Raw genomic sequence first — 18,330 nt, 5'->3', positions numbered from 1 at the left:
ATATAACTTTTTTGCTAATGTGTTAATTAGATTTGTGCTTTCATCAATGTAGAGTTTTACTAGGAAGAAACTTCCTTTATCAGTGTAAATTGGCACCAACTCAGGATCTTAGAATAGTCTGGGAACTGAGATGTTACAGAACCTCCCCAGGGACATATAGCCAATACATAACAGAAGCAGAACAAGAATCCAGGTTTTCCTAACTCTGTTTTATCCATTACTACTCCATGTTACTGCTTAAAAAATAACCATATGTTACCTATTCATTATTAATGACACAGTCAAGCAGATGATACTCCTGGATACACCTAGTTTTTTCTTATCCTAAGTGGAAAAAAAAGGCTGTGGTCATCAAGGATTCATTAATTCATCAAATGGAATTACTTTCCATTGGATCCAATTACAACAACCTGTCAAGTTTCAATAAGTTTGTTAGCACATTCATGTTTCCTCTAACAATTAAGTGTGCCAGGCCTCACATATTAAGAAAATAAACTTTTACTTTCCCAGAAAGTACCTATGATGTCGGTTTTTATATTTATGACAGTGGTTCTTATATGATATGTACAAATCACTTTTGATGATAAAACCAGAATGTTCTTTTGTCAATTAATCTGAGGGCTCTCAATGTTACTGAAATTACAAAAATAAAATAACAAATAGTTCTTTTTTTAAAAAGCCTCCTGACCACACCTATTTTTAAGCTAATTTTCTATATCTCCACAGCCCACAAGCTCTGTTTGTTTCAATGATTGTTACAATATCTCTTTCTGGTAGTTGCTAGGGCTGTGGTCTTATAACAATGGGATAATCAACTAGGAAAATCAGTGACAATGCAAGCAGAAAAATCCCTCATTTATCCAAACTTTAGAAAAAAATTCTTTGAACAGGTAAACATAACTGCAGAAAATCCCTCATTTATCAAAACTTTACAAAAATAAATTTATTTCTTTGAATAAACAAGTAAACATAACTGCAATTTTAAAAAATATATAGTTAGTCATAATTAAGCAAGGTTCATAATATCACTACAATGCATTTACACATAACACACCAATTGTGATAAGTATGGTATTTTATCATAGAATGATAATGACAAGAAATAAAGTCTTTTATACTGTAGCTGTATTTAATTCTCTAAAACAAATATTCATAGAGTTATAATACAAAATATATTAGAGCAAGGATGATCATGTTATACAATTCAGCAACAGGTAAATAATCACATTCCACAATATCATGTATAAAACATTTAAAAAACATTCTACGCTGATACTTACCCATTCCACAATACTAGGATCCTACCATGAATTTCTGAAGGTTTTCTTTTAGCACAATCTCATAGGATTAATATAAAAAAGCACTATAAGATTTAGTATAGGTTTGAAAGGCTTAAGAAATTAGAAGTTAGCATAGTTAATGAAAGCTAGAATAAAATCATTGGTATGGTTTTGGTTTTGGGGGTGGTTTTTTTTTTTTAAACCATCAAGAAAACTTGCCAGTGAAGAATATTATGAAATTTGTTAACAAGAATATTAGGTAGTGACTTCAAAATTAATGATTTGTTAAAGTATCTAAACAGAAAGATGATGGTAAATAAGAAAAATTCTGTTTTCTACACAAGACTATTTGGTTTGCCTCTTTTACTTGAATAGCAGTTTGTTAATTAATAACAACTCATTTTACCAAGTCAGATTTGAATATTACAGAAACCTTCTCTTAATATAAACATAATTAATCAGAAGAAAAAGACTATTAGCTTACTTTCCTATATAACATTATGAAAAGATATTATTTGGTTGCTTGTTTTATAACTGTATATCTTACTCATTCTAAATTACATTAGTAATGAATTTAAATAACAGAGGAAAGTGAAGTGTAGGAGAAATTTCTTTAGTAATTAAATAATTGGGGTTTCAAAATCAAGGCAGCCAAGATTAGAAAGGAAGCAAGAAGCTGGGAAACAATTTTTACAGTCAATGTTTCTGATACAAGTCCCCATGTCTAAAATGTAGAGAATGGATTCAAATTTATAAGAATACAAGTCATTCCCAAATGGATAAATGATCAAAAGAGATGAACAGTTTTCAGATGAAGAACATAAACCCATCTATAGTCACCTGAAAAAATGCTCTAAATCACTTAAGAGAAATACAAATTAAACAACCCTTGAGATATCACCTTACACCTATAAGATTGATTAAGATGGCAGGAAAAGATAATGATAAATGTTGGAGGCGATGTGGGCAAAATAGGAAACAATGTATTGTTGGGAGATATCTGAATTCATCCAGCCAATCTGGAGACCAATTTGGAACTATGCCCAAAAAGCTATAAAATTCTGCACACCTTTTGATCCAACAGTGCTACTATATAGTCTTATCTAAAGAGATCATAAAGAAGGGGAAAAGATCCACATTTGCAAAAATGTTTGTAGAAGCTATTTTTCTACTGGCAAAGAACTGGAAAATAAGTAGATGCCCATCAACTGAGGAATGGTTGAAAAAGTTATGGTATATGAATGTAATGGAACACTATTGTTCTATAAGAAATGCAAATTAAAATAACTCTGAGATACCACTACACAGCTCTCAGATTGGCTAAGATGACAGGAAAAGATAATGATGAATGTTGGAGGGGACGTGGGACACTGATGCATTGTTGGTGGAGTTGTGAACGGATCCAACCATTCTGGAGAACAATTTAGAACTGTACTAAAAAAGTCATCAAACTCTGCATGCCCTTTGATCCAGCAGTGTTATTACTGGGCTTATATTCCAAAGATATATTGAAAAAGAGAAAGGGACCTATATATGTAAAAATGTTTGTGGCAGCCCTTTTCACAGTGGCTAGAAACTGGAAATTGAATGGATGCCCATTAATTGGAGAATAGCTGAATAAACTGTTGTATATGAATGTTATGGAATATTATTGTTCTATAAGAAATGACCAGCAGGATGAATACAGAGAGGTTTGGAGAGACATACATGAACTGATGCTAATTGAAATGAGCAGAACCAGGAGATCATTATATACTTCAACAACAATACTATATATGATGATTAATTCTGATGGATGTGGCTCACTTCAGCAATGAGAGGATCCAAATCAGTTCTGATTGATCTGTAATGAACATAACTAGCTACACCCAGAGAAACAACACTGGGAAATGAGTATGGACCACAACATAACATTTCCACTCTTTCTGTTATTGTTTGCTTGCAATTTTGTTTTTTCTTCTCAGGTTATTTTTACCTTCTTTCTAAATCCAATCTTTCTTGTGCAGCAAGATAACTATAAATATGTATACATATATTGTATTTAACATATACTTTATGTTATGTATACATATTATATTTAACATATTTTAACATATTTAACATGTATGGGACTACCTGCCATCTAGGAGAGAGGGTGGAGAGAAGGAGAGGAAAAGTTGAGACAGAAGTTTTTGCAAGGGTCAATGTTAAAAAATTACCCATGCATTATGTTTTGTAAGTAAAAAGCTATTTTTAAAAAAAGATTATAAGGTTTTAAACTAAATTGATTTGTAAAGAACTTTTAAAGTTAATACTTCAATGTTACTTTGCATACCTTATAGAATAAAACTCTTAAGTCTCTAAATTCTTAGACACTGTACTGATCTCTGAGAATACAAAGACAAAAACAAAACTATTGCCTCAAGAAGTCTGTATTTTAGCTGTAGAAATACAGTGTGAACGAGCATAAAAACAAAAGAAATTTCAAGAAGATAATGATAACAAACAGGACCAGGAAAAGAGGTTTCAGGAAAGGCCTCTTATAGAAAGGTCACACCTGAAATGTATTTTGAAGAAAGTTCATGATTCTAAGAGGCAGCAGGAAAGAGAAAGGAGGACATTCTATTCATAGTATGGAGATTGAGAAATTAACTAATTTGAAGGTTCCATCTAGAAATGTAAAGAATTTGTTTCATATTTAAAGTTTCCTCTAGGCCTATATTCCTGAATAATCTTTTTTGCACAGAAATTAAAACATTATTATAATCAAACACTAATTAAAAATAGGGGACTATGAACAATTTTTCTTAATATGAAACACTATCTCCTGTTTATTTTTCTCTATTTTTCCTGTTTCCCATCTCTTTCTCATCTTCATCTCCCCCTTCTTCACTCGTCTTGGCCTTCATATTCTTTTCAACCCAAGTACTTCTTCTAGCCTCAAACTACTTTCCTCCCTTTACTGCTATTTTATTTTTGAGGTATGTCTCACAAATTTTCTCATTCTTTTTTTATACTTCTGGGGAAAGGGTTTTCTTTTTGTTGACATCCAAACAAAGAAAACAATACAGAAATATTGCTTTTTGTTCCTATAGGACAGTGACTGATGACAAAACAGGCAAAATATACCATGAAAACAGGATTGTACAGAATAACTTAGTTTGTACTATATCATGGTTACTAGGGATGGTTGTGAAAAACAATCTAATATTTTAAGTATCTTTTTTAGTATTTTTTTTAATAAGAGAGCTAAAGCAGGAGAAAAATATATATACTATGTATGTATTAATATGCATACACTAATATTTCAACAACAATCAGAAACTTTGTAGATAAACGCTATTGATTCTTACCTTGTAGTCATTAATATTTTTTATATTTCCTTTCAAAGATTTGCCTTTACTATAAATTTAATATTATATTTCCTTTCAAAGATTTGCCTTTACTGTAAAGTTCCAATGTTTATGTGCTATCCTATTATGTGCTACATCCCATGAATATGCATCAAAGTAGTTACAAACATTTTTGTAAATGGAATAAAGCCTTTTGAGAAAATCTGTTTTTTGAAGGTCTCATATTTACTTACAAAAGTTGCTGTTTTAGTTTCTTTTATACTACTAGCTCATATTCTAAAAAAACATTTACTGCATTTTATAAAATGCTTTCATCATTATTCCTCTCTATCACAAATTTTTTTTAATAAAAATCTTTTTTAGTAAGAAATTTGAAATTTCCTTATTAGAAATTTCAATTTCTTCATCCAAATGTGAAACTAAGGTGGTTGCCTTTTTTCTTATACATATTAAAGGTTTTTTTTTTCCCAATAACATTATTTTTCCTATAACATTAATCACCATCAAATAAGGATTAGGTTGGGTTACCCAAATGAAAAATTATTGAAAAATAACGTCTTCACTTTGGATAGGCATCTCTACACACATTATAATTTTATATCATAGTATGCTTTTCAGTTAAAATTCTTGAAAAAAATTCCTTAAACATATTTAGAGTTCTTTAAAAATTTTTTAATATTCCATGAAATATAACAAGGAACAGCTCTTTGAAGTTGCGTAAAATATGTAATGCAACAAGAAAGTGGCTCTCAATATAATGTTCACCTGATATTTTCTAAACTGAAAATTAACAAGTAGGTATAACAAGGGAAGGCCTTACAATCCCATGTGTAGTTTCCTTAGGAAACTATTTTCCTGAAAAAAATTTTTTTTTTTTCCCTGAAGAATCCTAACTCAATCAGCAGAAGAATCAGGACTACGTTCAAGAGAAAGAATGGAAAATACTGGCCACAAATAACTGAAATTCTTCAATAATATCACATAAGTCTAAGATTCTCCCAACAATTTCACTCCAAACATTCTCTACCTAGGGACCACCACCTGGCTCTCAAGGTCAGAACCAAAACAGATAATTTCGCTAATGGCTGATCTTGAATCTCATAAATATGGATCCCAATAGTATCTTTCCCCTTTTCCAATCATCTAACTTAAGTATTGCCATTGGTTTTGTCAATGTCTCCAAGGTTCATCAGGCTTTGCATTTACGCACTAGATGAGCATGAATAGTCTTCTCCAATCAGAATGTGAATTTCTGGAAAACAAGGACTGCTATATCACACGATTAGTTGTCCCAACACATTGTCCAGCACATGGTTAATACTTAACAAAAAGCAGTTAAGGTGGCAAAATAGATAGAATAGAGTCAGAAAGACCCGAGTTCAAATCTAGCCTCAGATACTAACTAGCTATGTGACTTGAACAAGCCACTTAACCTCATATCTCAGTTTCCTCATTTGTAAAATGAGCTGGAAGAGGAAATGGTAAACCATTTCAGTATCTCTACCCAAAAAAACTCAAATGGGGTTTTGAAGAGTTGGACAGGACTAAAAACAAGTGAACAGCAATCTATATCCCAAACTTCCTATTGTTCTCTGCTTTCTATAAACCAGACCTGTCCCAAACACTTGGGAGAAGTACAACAGAACACTATTATTCTCCCAAACGTTTCTGTTGTCCATCAGTTCCACTTCTAATTTGAGAAACAGCAAAGACTAAATAGCATGGCTGGCCAATATTGTTTTAAGAGGGAGTTTTTTTTCTGAACTGCATTCAAAGGAGAACTCAACAACATAGGAAAGTAGAAGGAACAAATATCAATCAATGACATATACAAATATTAAAAAAATATATATTACTTACTTCATGTGCTAACATTTTATAGAGTTCTTCTCTAGTTACAGAAATCCTCTCTCGGTCTGTACTGTCCACAACAACAATGACAAACTAAATTTAAAAAAAATCATTAGTAATCACATAGTGAATCCTTTAAATCTCATAAAATGCATTACAAAGTAGTTCAAGTACTGAACTTGAAAATGAGAAGGAACTGAATGTGAATCCCACTTTAGACATTCACAAGCCACATGGACAAGTCATGATTTCTGTTCTCAGCTGCAGTTTCCTCAGCTGTGAGACAAGAGATAAAGCAACTACTGTATCAGTGAGGATCAAGTGGGTAACTATAGCTAAAGAATTTTGCAAACTTTAAAATCTTATATAATTGCCAACTATTGAATAAAGCACTGTAAAAGTATTGTTGCTTTTGGGAAGGATTTCTCACTCTAAGTTCTTTATATCAATGAAATCCCAGGTCTAAGACTGAAAAACACCAAAGTGCAAATAGTGGCCAGATGAATAAATCACGTCTCTACCATATACTGAGGCAATAACTGTTAAAAGAATCATTCTGCATCTATATAAAAACACACACATTTGACTTTTGTTTAGCATTTTAAGGTTCAAAAAATTCTTTATATATGTCATCTCATTTGAATCTCATGACAACCCCATGAAGGTTAGAGAGATCACCAACCCTATTTTATAAATGAAGTGCTGGAGGAAGTTAAATAATTTACCTTAAATAAAATTCAGGATTCAGACCTATGTCTTCCTGACAAAGTTCAGAATCGCTCTATTCACTATATCCTACACTGCTTCATAATATTTATCTTCTTATAGTCATATTAGCCCCTTTTGACTACCAAGGATTGGTATTACTTCAGTAAACCATAGTGTTCTATCTCCCCAAGCATCTAGTTAAAAGAAGTTTCACTATATAGTTAAGGATTACCTCAGTGTTAGTATAGTAAGTATTCCACGAAGAACGAAGAGATTCTTGACCACCAATATCCCACATCAGGAAACGTGTATTATTAACTACTATTTCTTCTACATTACTTCCTATAGTAGGAGATGTGTGTACAACTTCATTCATAACTTGGGGGGGGGGGGGGGGGTAAAAAAAAAAATCAATCCATCATATCATAATTAGACAGTACTGCTGGCTGATTCTCCGAATTTCTCTACTAAGCAATAAATAGAACCTGACAATGTTATGAATTCCCTTCATATTTTATGTCTCCAAATCCCACCAACCACAAAGGTATAAGAGAAAGTATTTCTTAACTACAAAGAGTTATTTGTAGAGAACTTTTAGAAAACACATGGTAGATTATTTACTAGAAATTCTGTGACTTCAGACAACTGATTTTTTTCTAGTTGACATTGGTTTAAAAAATGACATATAGAAAAACATAATGGCATCCCTAATATATGAATAAATGCCAGAGCTGAAAATTGAAACTTGGAACTTGATTCCTTATTTAGAACCAGAGTGCAGTCTTCCTCTCTATAGGACAACTTAAATTTCAGGTAATTTAGTTTTTGCTTTCCTTAATTATAAATCACCCAGACAAGGAACATAATCAGTCAGAACTGAATTTTCTTTTAAAATAAACTTAATGAATACTTACAATTGGTAAAGAATGGTGGTTTTCCCTGCATTATCCAGACCAACAATGATAACTTTGTGCTCTGAAATAAAAATAATACCAATAAAATAGATGGATAAAGAATGCAAAGTAAGAAAGATCAGAGTTCATATTTTTCTTATAGACTTCTATCTTTACCCTGCTGAAATTTCAGATGTATTATATTACAAACAGAGCTGACTTGAAACAAATTCACCAAGTTAGTATAGGTTCACTGTCTGGTCCCTAATGACAAAGTAAGTATAAAATAAAGTGTTACTGAAATTAAATGTCATCTGCTTATCCAGTCATAAAATTCCAGTTCTATCAGGGACATAAAATATTCACAGGGCTTGGGGAGGAAGAGGCCTTAAAAATTATCTATCTAGTTCAACCCACTATTCCACAAATGAAGAACCAGTGACTTTTCCAAGAATATACACAGTAAGTACAAGTCTAAAACTTGAACCCAGACATTCTTGATTCAAATTGTATTTCTTTCACTAGCAAGGACTAATACTCTTTTGCATGATAGACAATACTGGAATAACTCTACTAGAGTAGACAATAGATAATGTCTTATTAGTTAAGTGGACTTAAAGTTCAATATATATCGATAGCATAACACATCCAGTAAGCTAATTTGGTTTTAACTGCATTAATAGATATAGGATGCATTGTATAGATTTTACAGTAGATCTGGGCCAATTCCAAAGGAATTAGCCTCTCAAGCTGATACAGAATGAAAATGAGGGCCAGTGGAATTTTAAGAAGTAGAATAATGGAGAAGTATAGATGTTGAAGTCTCAGAAGATTAAAATAAGAGAGATCAAAGACAGAAAAAACATGAGCGGGAGTACTGAAATTATCTAGAAGTAGATCCTGGAAATATGTGTTTCTTGGGGGCCGGGAGAAGAAAGAACAGTACTAGTAGATGACAACAGTGATAATTACAAGATAATGATATAAGCAACTTGATAAAATTTTGTTTCTTCAGATGCTATATAGTCAATTATGTGAGCTTCACTTCTAGATCATATTAATGTTTGGACCAGCTACAATTACACAATATTTAGTGTTTACAGTTTTACAGACTATCATCTGTTTTTAAAAGGGAAAAAAATGCCATAATCAGTACTTCCTAACTACATCCATCTTTTTCTAAGTTTATCCTACTCCCTATCTCTCTTGACTCTTCATCAATTTGCTTTAAGGAATATATGGATAAACCATGGTCTTTCTACCTAAGTAAACAAGTAGATGAATGTGAAAACAACTGGAGAATTTAGGAAACAGAATGTGAGAAATTCAAATCACAACTAAAACCTTCCTCAATTTGATTTTCCTGCCTCATTTCCCACTTGTGTCCTTCATGAACTATCTACCCCAACAATATTAATTATTTACCATCCCTACAAATACAAGTCTTCCAGCCTTGTGTACCTTTGCTCATAATATATTTCCATAGATCAACAGCCTATTCAACTTCTGGACTACATTAAATATTACCAAGTTTTTTCTTAATAATGTGGAAAAAATTCCCTTATTATGCCCTCTCTTCTCTCCACCATACACACACTTTAGATATGTAGAAGGCATATTTTATAAGATTTAAGAAAGAACAATCTAAAATTCTTCAGATGTTGATCAAGGTGAGATAAAAGTGTCTCAAGAAACTCTAACACTAACAAAAATGTTTCTTATGAAAAATGAAAAACTGAGTAAGGATAAAGTGGTATGTACAAGGTAAGAGCAAAGTGAAGATGAAAGCAAAAGTGGTACAGATCTACAAGAAAGTCAGGAATATGAACATCCAGAGGCTTAGGATGAATACTAAGAAAAAAAAAGAACTTAAAAAGTACTTGAGGGCAAAAGATCAAAGGAGAAGACAAACTAAATCCTAGGATGCTGAAAGAATTTAAAGATAGGCTTTGCTGGACTGTTAGCTAATTTCCCAACTAACATGCTAACACTTTAGTCAAATGCTGTGAAGATGTCCCAAGTGTCCTCTTCTCATAACATCTCCATCAGTTTCATTTATTACCAGCTTCTAAGAATCCCTATACCAAATTCCCAGTTTGTATCTGGATCCAAAATCTCATATACTTAGATGGTAATGTTGGACTACAAAATCTGGATTTTCATAAAGAGGCTTCATATATAAGAATATATACTAGTTCTTATTTTGAATGTATTTATATATGCACATGTTGTTTCTCCTGCTAGAATGTAGGCTCCTTTAGGATAGAGACTCTTGTCTCCAGAATAATATTTGGCACACAGAAGGAGCTTAATGGATGCTTGTGAATATAATTATCAGACTTAAAACTAAAAATGGTGGAACAAGAGAAAATTAGCTATATTCATTTACTAAGTCTGCTATAAATTACATATATCAATACCAATGAAGAAAACCAAGGTGAGTAACAGTAACAATATTCATGGCTTCAGATGCCTAGATGTCAATTAAGGATAACTTAAGGGAGTAGAGATTTTAATGCAAGCAGATAAGTTAGATCTGACTGCAACCTTGTCTGCACTATAGAATTGGAAAAAAAATGTAATTTTCAAAAAGGGAAAGATTTTTTCAAATGACACGACCTCAATTCAAGGCAATTCAAAGTAAAATGCTAGAATGCATTCTGACAAATATGATAAATGAATTTACGACCATTTAGAAAGGAAAATAACTCAAGAAGTTTAACATTGTTTTTACAATATCATTTGTATTTGTTATAAGAATGGAGGACAAGAATAATGCTTAATTTGAAAATTATTTTAAATTCTAAAAAATTACAATCATCTTACCCCAGTACGTATTTCTCAAGAATAAGTCATAACAGACTAATCTCAATTCACTTTTTGGACAGAATTATTAGATGAGTAGCCAGGGAAAACACACACAAAGAATTTCAACAAAGTATTTTGACAAAGTATCTCAAAATATCTTTGTGAATAAGATGGAGAAAAATGGGTTAGATAACTGTAAAGGAGTACATTCACAACTACCTGAACAGCTGGGCCCCAAGTATTATCAATACCACTCTAGAATTTGTTTCCAATGGAGTTCTACAGGGATCTGACTTGGCCACATTCTATACAATGTTATCAGTGCCATGAATGAAAGCTTATCAAACTTGCAATGACAAAGTTTGAAGGAATAGATAAAGCAGAAGACTGAATCAGGATCCCAAAAAGCAGCGACACTGAAGAAAAATTGGCTTTCAAGTCAGAGAAGCTCATAATGAAGTCTTGGGCAAGTTATTTAGCCTTCCTCATAAAATTTGAAAATGTTTTCAAACACATATATACAAATAAAAAATTTAAAATACAATGTGCCATTTACAGCAAAAAAAAAAAAGGTGCTAAAGTGTTGCACATAGAGAATTCTTCCTTAGTTCTTAGACATGCTTTTACCTATACAAATAAGACACAATTGGCCTTTAAATTATAGATTATAACACCACAAAAACTATTTTTTACATTTACTTGTATACTTTCTCATGAAGGGCAGAGATCAGGTAAGGTCAAAAGTATGCCAAAAACAGAAACCTATTGGGAACCACTCACCGAGTATATACTTCTAAACTCATGATTCCTAATAGATGAAATTCAACTCCTTTTTAAAGGAGCAACAAGAGATATATAAACAAATATGATTTTCACATACCCAATTCTATTAGGGAGCTAGTGGATTAACAAAGGTTCTATATATTTAAAATTAAAATATGGTGATCAAGTAAAAAAATGGATTTGATATTTCATCTTTAATGAACACTATAATATACAAAATAACCTCTACCAAATTTTGACTGTCTAAATCATACAGGATGGTATTCTTTGCCTTTTTATTATGTACACCTTACTGATTATTTCTCAAAATTCTTATGTACTTGCATTTATAATGCAAATGCCACATAAAATGTCCCAGGCTGAAAAATATATGAAGTCTAACAAAACTAATTTTCTTGTTCAGCACAATGTCTAACATAGTATGTTGCCCACAATGGGTACTTATAAATACCTGCTGAATCAAATTATTTTGTTTTTAAAGCATTACTTATTATTGATAAAAGCACAACTTATTTTTCATCACAAAAATCTAATTTTTATATTCATTAAAATTACAAAATTGCATAGTACAAGATTAAATGAAGAACCAAAATTTCCAAATATTCACAGTAGATTTTACTAAAATATCATGTGATAAAGATTCTAGAATTTGAAGATAATACAAGAAATTAACTGCTCTGGCCCATAGACCTTAAAAGGCAGGTAAGAGAGCAACTAAATCTTAAGGAGATTAAATTTTTAGAGCTCAAAGAAACCTAAAAGTTCATTAAGTTCAATTTCCTTATTTAACAAATAATATTTAACAATATTTAACAAATAAGGAAACTGAATTTTAAAGAGGTAAAATAACTTGCCTGGTATATACTATTAGTTAATAAAAATCATGACAAGTTTTCACTATTTTAAAGCAAATACTAATGTAGAAAGGGAATGTAATTTGATATACCTTAGTTTCAACTAGAATATGTCTGAAGTAGTTCTTCGAAACAAGAGTTGCTTTTTTTTTTTTTCTTAAATAAACGATGGACACAACTATTAAAAGTTGCACAACTCTCCTATCAATCATATTCTTTAGGGAGTTGAAACATAAAAGAGGAGTTAGGGTGGTGACTTTTATCACAGAAACCATTTCATATTCAAATGTAACCCTAAGAACTTTGATACATGACAACACCATGAACAGTACACAAAAAGAGCCACTATAAATTATTGATAGAATAAATGATGACTCAGGAAACCAGGCTTAAAAAACAGAAAAAGTACTAGGAAAATCCCATTGTATTTTTGTCTGAACCTTTACATTAAAGTGTCAATCATTTCTCTATTTTAAAGGGCAATATTCACGTTTCATAATAATTCCTGAAGTCTTACAAATACAAATAAATATTCATCTATTTCAAAAGAATATAGACTTATACAAACTTACTTGAAGTGCCATTAATTATAGAAAGCAATTGATTTGGTAACTTTTATAACCACAATAGTTCCAAAAACCTATTAATTCTGAATTCTGAAAAAGATTTGGGGGGGGGGAACTAAATCAGGGGTTCTCAACATGGGGAGAGGGTCTAAATAAATTTCCTGGAATTTATGAACTTAAGAACTTTTAAATCACATTTTTAACTTTACTAACCCCTAACTCTTAAGCTGTTCTTAAACTGGAGTGCATGAACTTTTTGTTTTTCAAAATACTATAATAACTGCATTTTCAGCATAATTAATTTCCTTTATTATGTTATGTAACTTTTTAATTGCAGGGGAGAACACGACTCTATGAAGAATCCATAGGCTTGCCAAAGGGGTCCAAGACCCCACACCAAAATGATTAAAAACCCGTTCTTCCCAAAATTTACTATTTCCTTCGATTATGAATGTAGGTATCGGGCACCTATGACTTTGTCACCAAGAGAAATCATGAACCTTTTCATATCACAATATTGCTGTTGCCGAAATCTCGAAATACGAATTACACACATCACTAATTCGAAATTATATTTTCATGCTTTAAAAGTACCTTCAGGCAACCATTCATAATACTTAAAAGGAGATCCTAACCTAAAGCATAAATCTAATAACCACAGACGTCAAAAAACAGCTTTAACCGTAAGACTTTTGACATGGGTCCCTGACAAATATCCAAAGGCTGATCCAAAAGACAGACAGAAGACTCTCATCAATCAAAGCCTTTCCAAGTTGGAAGGATTTAGTCCAAACCGATCGTTTTCCAATGAAGGAAACTAAAGTTCCAGAGGAGAGCTATAGACGTGGAGTGTATCTCATTCACGATCTGCGAAGCTCAGGATCCTTTAAGTTTTGCAGACTAAGAAAACCTCTCTCGCTCCTCCCGATAGGGCTTTACAGGGGTAAAGGGGAGTAACTTTAAGGGAACCCACACGCATACCCAGACTCCAATTAGAAAAGTTGGAAGGCGGCACGTGTCGCTAGCCTGGGCAGGTGGGTGGCAACCTAGTCATCCTTCGGGGGAAAGGGGAGATGTGAAGACGAGACCCCAGCGCCCCCCTTTCCACCTCCTATCACATTCCTGGCCAAGGAAAATACGTACAAGCTCGGGGGCAGGGACGTCAGGAATAGTGGAAGATGCAAAGAAGCATCTCCCGATCGCTAACGGGAAGAGAGGGCTCGGATCAGTGGGTATCGGAACTACGGGACAAGGGGACACCTGGAGCGCTTCCCCGGCGGCTCTAAAGGAACCACGTTCCCTACCCCCCCTACCCCGGAGTGAGTACGCGCGGGCGCCGCGGCTGGAAATGTCCCTTTCGCCTCCCCTTAGGCGCCTCCCGTCTCCCCTCCAATTCGGGCCTCCCTTCCTCCCTCCGTCTCTCACCCTGGTGATTGAACAGTCTCCATATCCTGGTGAAGAGAATTCCCATCCTCAAAGCAGCAGCCCCCGCCCCGGCCACTCAGGCCGCCTCCCCTCCCCCGGCTCAGTACCCGACGGCCAAGGGGAAGGAGGAAGAAAAGGAGGAAGACAAGCCAGAGACTCCACGGCCTCGGCAGCTACTGCTCTTGCCACCGGCCCGCTCTACGGGAGCCGGAGGGAGGCCGAAGGCCAGGGTGCCGCGCTGCGCATGAGGCCCCGCCGCTGCCGCCGCGGCACGCTCCGGGCTCGCGGACATCGCCGCCGTGTCGGGAAGGAGCCTCACCGGCCAGCGTCACCCCCCTCCCCCCGTCTTCTCCCCACCCTCAAGCGCCGGTCTCCGGCGACGGCGGCAGCTCCTGGGGGCCACAAAGCGGGGGCGGAGTGGGGCGGAGCGCAGCCGAGAGGGGGCAGAAGGGGGCGGGGTGTGAAGAGGGATGGGAGGACGCGTGCGCAGTGGGCGGGACGAAAGGGAGGGAAAGGTACTAGAGACTCACTGGGGGAGGTCATTTGCATAACGCCTGCTGGGAGGGGAAGGTCAGGCGGTCTCGGGTGGGGCCTTTGCTCCCTGAGTCCCGGGACTGGGGCCTAGAGTAAAGCCCCGCCTCCCCTCCCCTCCCCCGCCTCCCCCGCCTCCCCCGCCCTCGGAGTCTGGACAAGTGCTGGCAGCTCCCTTCCCCTACGCAATCCTTGCAGGACTTTTTATTCCTTGAGTCATAAAGGAGAAAACTTGGAACTCCGGACTCACCTTCGCTCAGGTATTTACTAGATACCAAAAAATGCCCGCAGCTCCTGGTGAGACGGCGCAATCTCGAGGTCACCTTGCCTCAGCCCTGGTCCCGCGGCGGGGACTCCAAAGTCGCCTTCAGATCAGAGGTCATCCAGCCTCTGCCCGAACCTCGGAGAGAGGCCGCCTGAAGAAGTGGAAAGTGCTGCCTTTGCAACCAACCACCACCGATGCAATAAAAGATTATGACAAAGTCCAGCTCTGAAGATCATCTGTGGTCTGTAGCTGAGCCGGGGTTACTTGTACCATGCTAGGAATAAGGATAAAGTCTATCTCGAGGGATCCTTATCCTGCGGGTTTGGATTCAGATTATGAATTGCTTTTTAATTCATGAAGCCTCGAAGCTTGCAAACTTTCTGGGCGTCCCTCGGACATTTATGAAATTTGCACTATTTGGATATATATAACCCTATGCTGATACTGTATATATTCTCACTCTGTCAGCTCTCTTACTTTACTTCACCGGCGTCCGTTCTCCTGGAATTCACTACTTGCACTTTATGCTACAAAATTCGCACTTAATATTTGGGGCCTAAATTTATTTGTTGCAGACCTCTAATTTTTTTAAACACTTTGATTCTTCAACCTCGACTCCAATGAGCTGCACCTTACATAAGTAAACTACACAGCCACACATAGAGTTGGTTAGTTATATTTGTAAATGTATCCTTACATAAGTAAACTACACAGCCACACATAGAGTTGGTTAGTTATATTTGTAAATGTATCCTTACCTAAGTAAACTACACAGCCACACATAGAGTTGCTTAGTTATATGTCCATAACTTTGAAGGTCTATTATCTGATTCTATCCTTTCATCTCTTCTTACTCCTTATCCTTCCCAAAACTAGCCTTCAATTTCACCAGTCTTACTACCTGGGACCTGTTTTCCTCTGTGCCCTTAGATTTAAGTTCAATTTTATAATGTCCTCTATATTTCAGCCTTTTGTTCTCTTCCTATTTTCTCATTCCTTTCCAAAACTCAACCCTTCATTATTCTCACCAAAGTTTTCTCTAATTCCATTCAGGTTTTGCTTGCGAAACATCCTGGAGCAATCTTGCTACCTGGGACCACTTCAGATTTGTATTTATCATCTTAACATGATTGCTGTCATATTATACTAATCTCTTTACTCTTTTCTAACTGAATTTCTATTTCATTTATAACATCTGTTTCAAATCTCTACTCTGCAAACTATCCTTTCCCCACTTCCTCCTTAGCAGAGGAAATCACTTCATACTTAACTGAGAAGGTGAAGCTGCACATCTTGAGTTTTTCCCAAGTACTACTCTTCAGGACACCTCAGTATTATCCTGTATTCGAATCAATAATAAAACATTCATTAAGAGTTTACTATATGCCAGATACTGTTACAGGCACTGATGGCTAAGATTTTGAAACTGATTTCAAAAGACTTACATTCTATCATAGTCAACATGTATACCTATACAAACATACTATTATCCTTACCCCTCACTACGATATGTATATGTATGTGTATGTGTATGTGTGAGATAGAATACTTCCCTATGACGTTAGAAGTTGAGAGATAAAGAAAAATTTTGGGTAGAAAATGTCATCAGCTTTTTGAAAGAAGATTCTCTAAAGCAGAAAGGAAGAGGGAGTGCATTATATACACAAAGCACAGCTTGTGTAAAGGCATTGAGGTGAAGAAGGGAAACAGATGCAATATTGAAGAGGGAGGAGATCAGTTTAGCTGGACATAGAATATGGAAAGGGGAGTGATGTATAATGGTACTGGAAATATACATTGAAGGCAGGTAATGAAGGGCTTTTAAAAATAGGAATTTATATTAGAACAATGAAGAGTTTTGAAGTTGATTGAGTAGAGTAATAGAAACTACTTTTGCCCTCAATCCTATTTCTTCCTATCTCTCTTGGAAGCTTATCCTTTAATCATTCCCTCTCTATACTTAATTTTCAATCTGCTTATTCATTGGCTCCTTTATTGGCTACAAACATGTTTAAAAACCTTCCCTTGATCTTGCCATCTTCTCAAGCTTTTATCCTTTATCTCAATTGTTTTATCAGACAAACTTCAAGAGAAAGTTTGAATAATCACTGACAGTTTTTCATCTCCAACTTCTTTACCCCTTGCTAGCTCACTTCCATCAAACAAGAAACATTAGGCATGTCTATATTTTTATATGTCACTGTGCTAAGCTGGGCACAGACATACAAGGAATAAAATAATCCTACTCTCAATAAGCTTATAATGAGTTTTCTATCAGGAAGATTATATATATATATATATATATTTATAAATATATGTAGAATAAATATTTATAAAATAAATATATGGAGCTAAATACTTCTTTATGAGTAAATCCAATAACTGTATGGAGTCTTCATCTTTCTTATTCTCTCTATAGTATTTTTCACTCTTGATTCTTCCCTTCTGGATAGTCTCTCCTCCCTGGGTTTTTGTGGTACTACTTTGTCATTTTTCTTTTATCTTTATGATTAATGTTTCTTTTTGCCTGGATTGCCATCAATATCTCATTCTATTCATGGGTGTGTTACAGGAGATGTCCTGAATTTTATTCTCTTATATATATTTCTAGTTGATCTAGTTACTTTTCCTGGGTTCATCACTTCTTGATGGATGACTCCAAAATTTTCATACTCAACTTTCATATATTTTCTGAATTCCATTCCAGTATCTTCAGCAGTCTGCTGGATATTTCTAGCTGTCCAATAGGTGTTTTCAAATCTCAAATCTCATGTCCAAAACTAAAGTAATCTTTTCCCTTAAACTCTCTCTTCGTCCTAACTCTCCCTCTTTATTTTCTGTTTAGGATATTACCATTAACTTAGTCACTCAAATTCTAGAACCTAGGAGACATAGTCACTCTCCTGGCACTAACCTAACCATATTAGATCCTGGCCTTGTTTTATTGATTGTATTTCCACAGCATCTTCACATCTGTTCTTTCCCCTCTATCAGTACCACAACCATTCTAACTTTATCCCTCAATCATTATTGA

General features: G+C 34.9%; 1 protein-coding gene across 2 annotated transcripts in view; it reads right to left on the bottom strand.

Moving 5' to 3' along the window:
- The window catches only part of ARL5A (ADP ribosylation factor like GTPase 5A), a 28,271-nt gene extending 13,350 nt beyond the window's left edge, over window positions 1–14,921 (bottom strand). Inside the window, exons 1-4 of one of the 2 annotated variants that reach the window (XM_031960683.1) lie at window positions 14,501–14,921; window positions 8,083–8,146; window positions 7,404–7,548; window positions 6,473–6,556 (exon numbers count right to left, since the gene is read on the bottom strand). In XM_031960683.1, the coding sequence (XP_031816543.1) occupies window positions 6,473–6,556; window positions 7,404–7,548; window positions 8,083–8,146; window positions 14,501–14,546 (339 nt within the window). In that variant the 5' untranslated portion in view covers window positions 14,547–14,921. Of the gene's footprint in view, window positions 1–6,472; window positions 6,557–7,403; window positions 7,550–8,082; window positions 8,147–14,500 lie in introns of both variants that reach the window. The other variant, XM_003763852.4, reaches the window with a different exon arrangement.
- Window positions 14,922–18,330: the final 3,409 nt, after the last annotated feature.

The sequence above is a fragment of the Sarcophilus harrisii genome, chromosome 3, assembly GCF_902635505.1.
Source record: "Sarcophilus harrisii chromosome 3, mSarHar1.11, whole genome shotgun sequence".
In the NCBI taxonomy this organism is placed as follows: Eukaryota; Metazoa; Chordata; class Mammalia; order Dasyuromorphia; family Dasyuridae; genus Sarcophilus; species Sarcophilus harrisii.
Note: the sequence above shows the minus strand (reverse complement) of the source record. Positions and strands in the feature narration are given on the sequence as shown.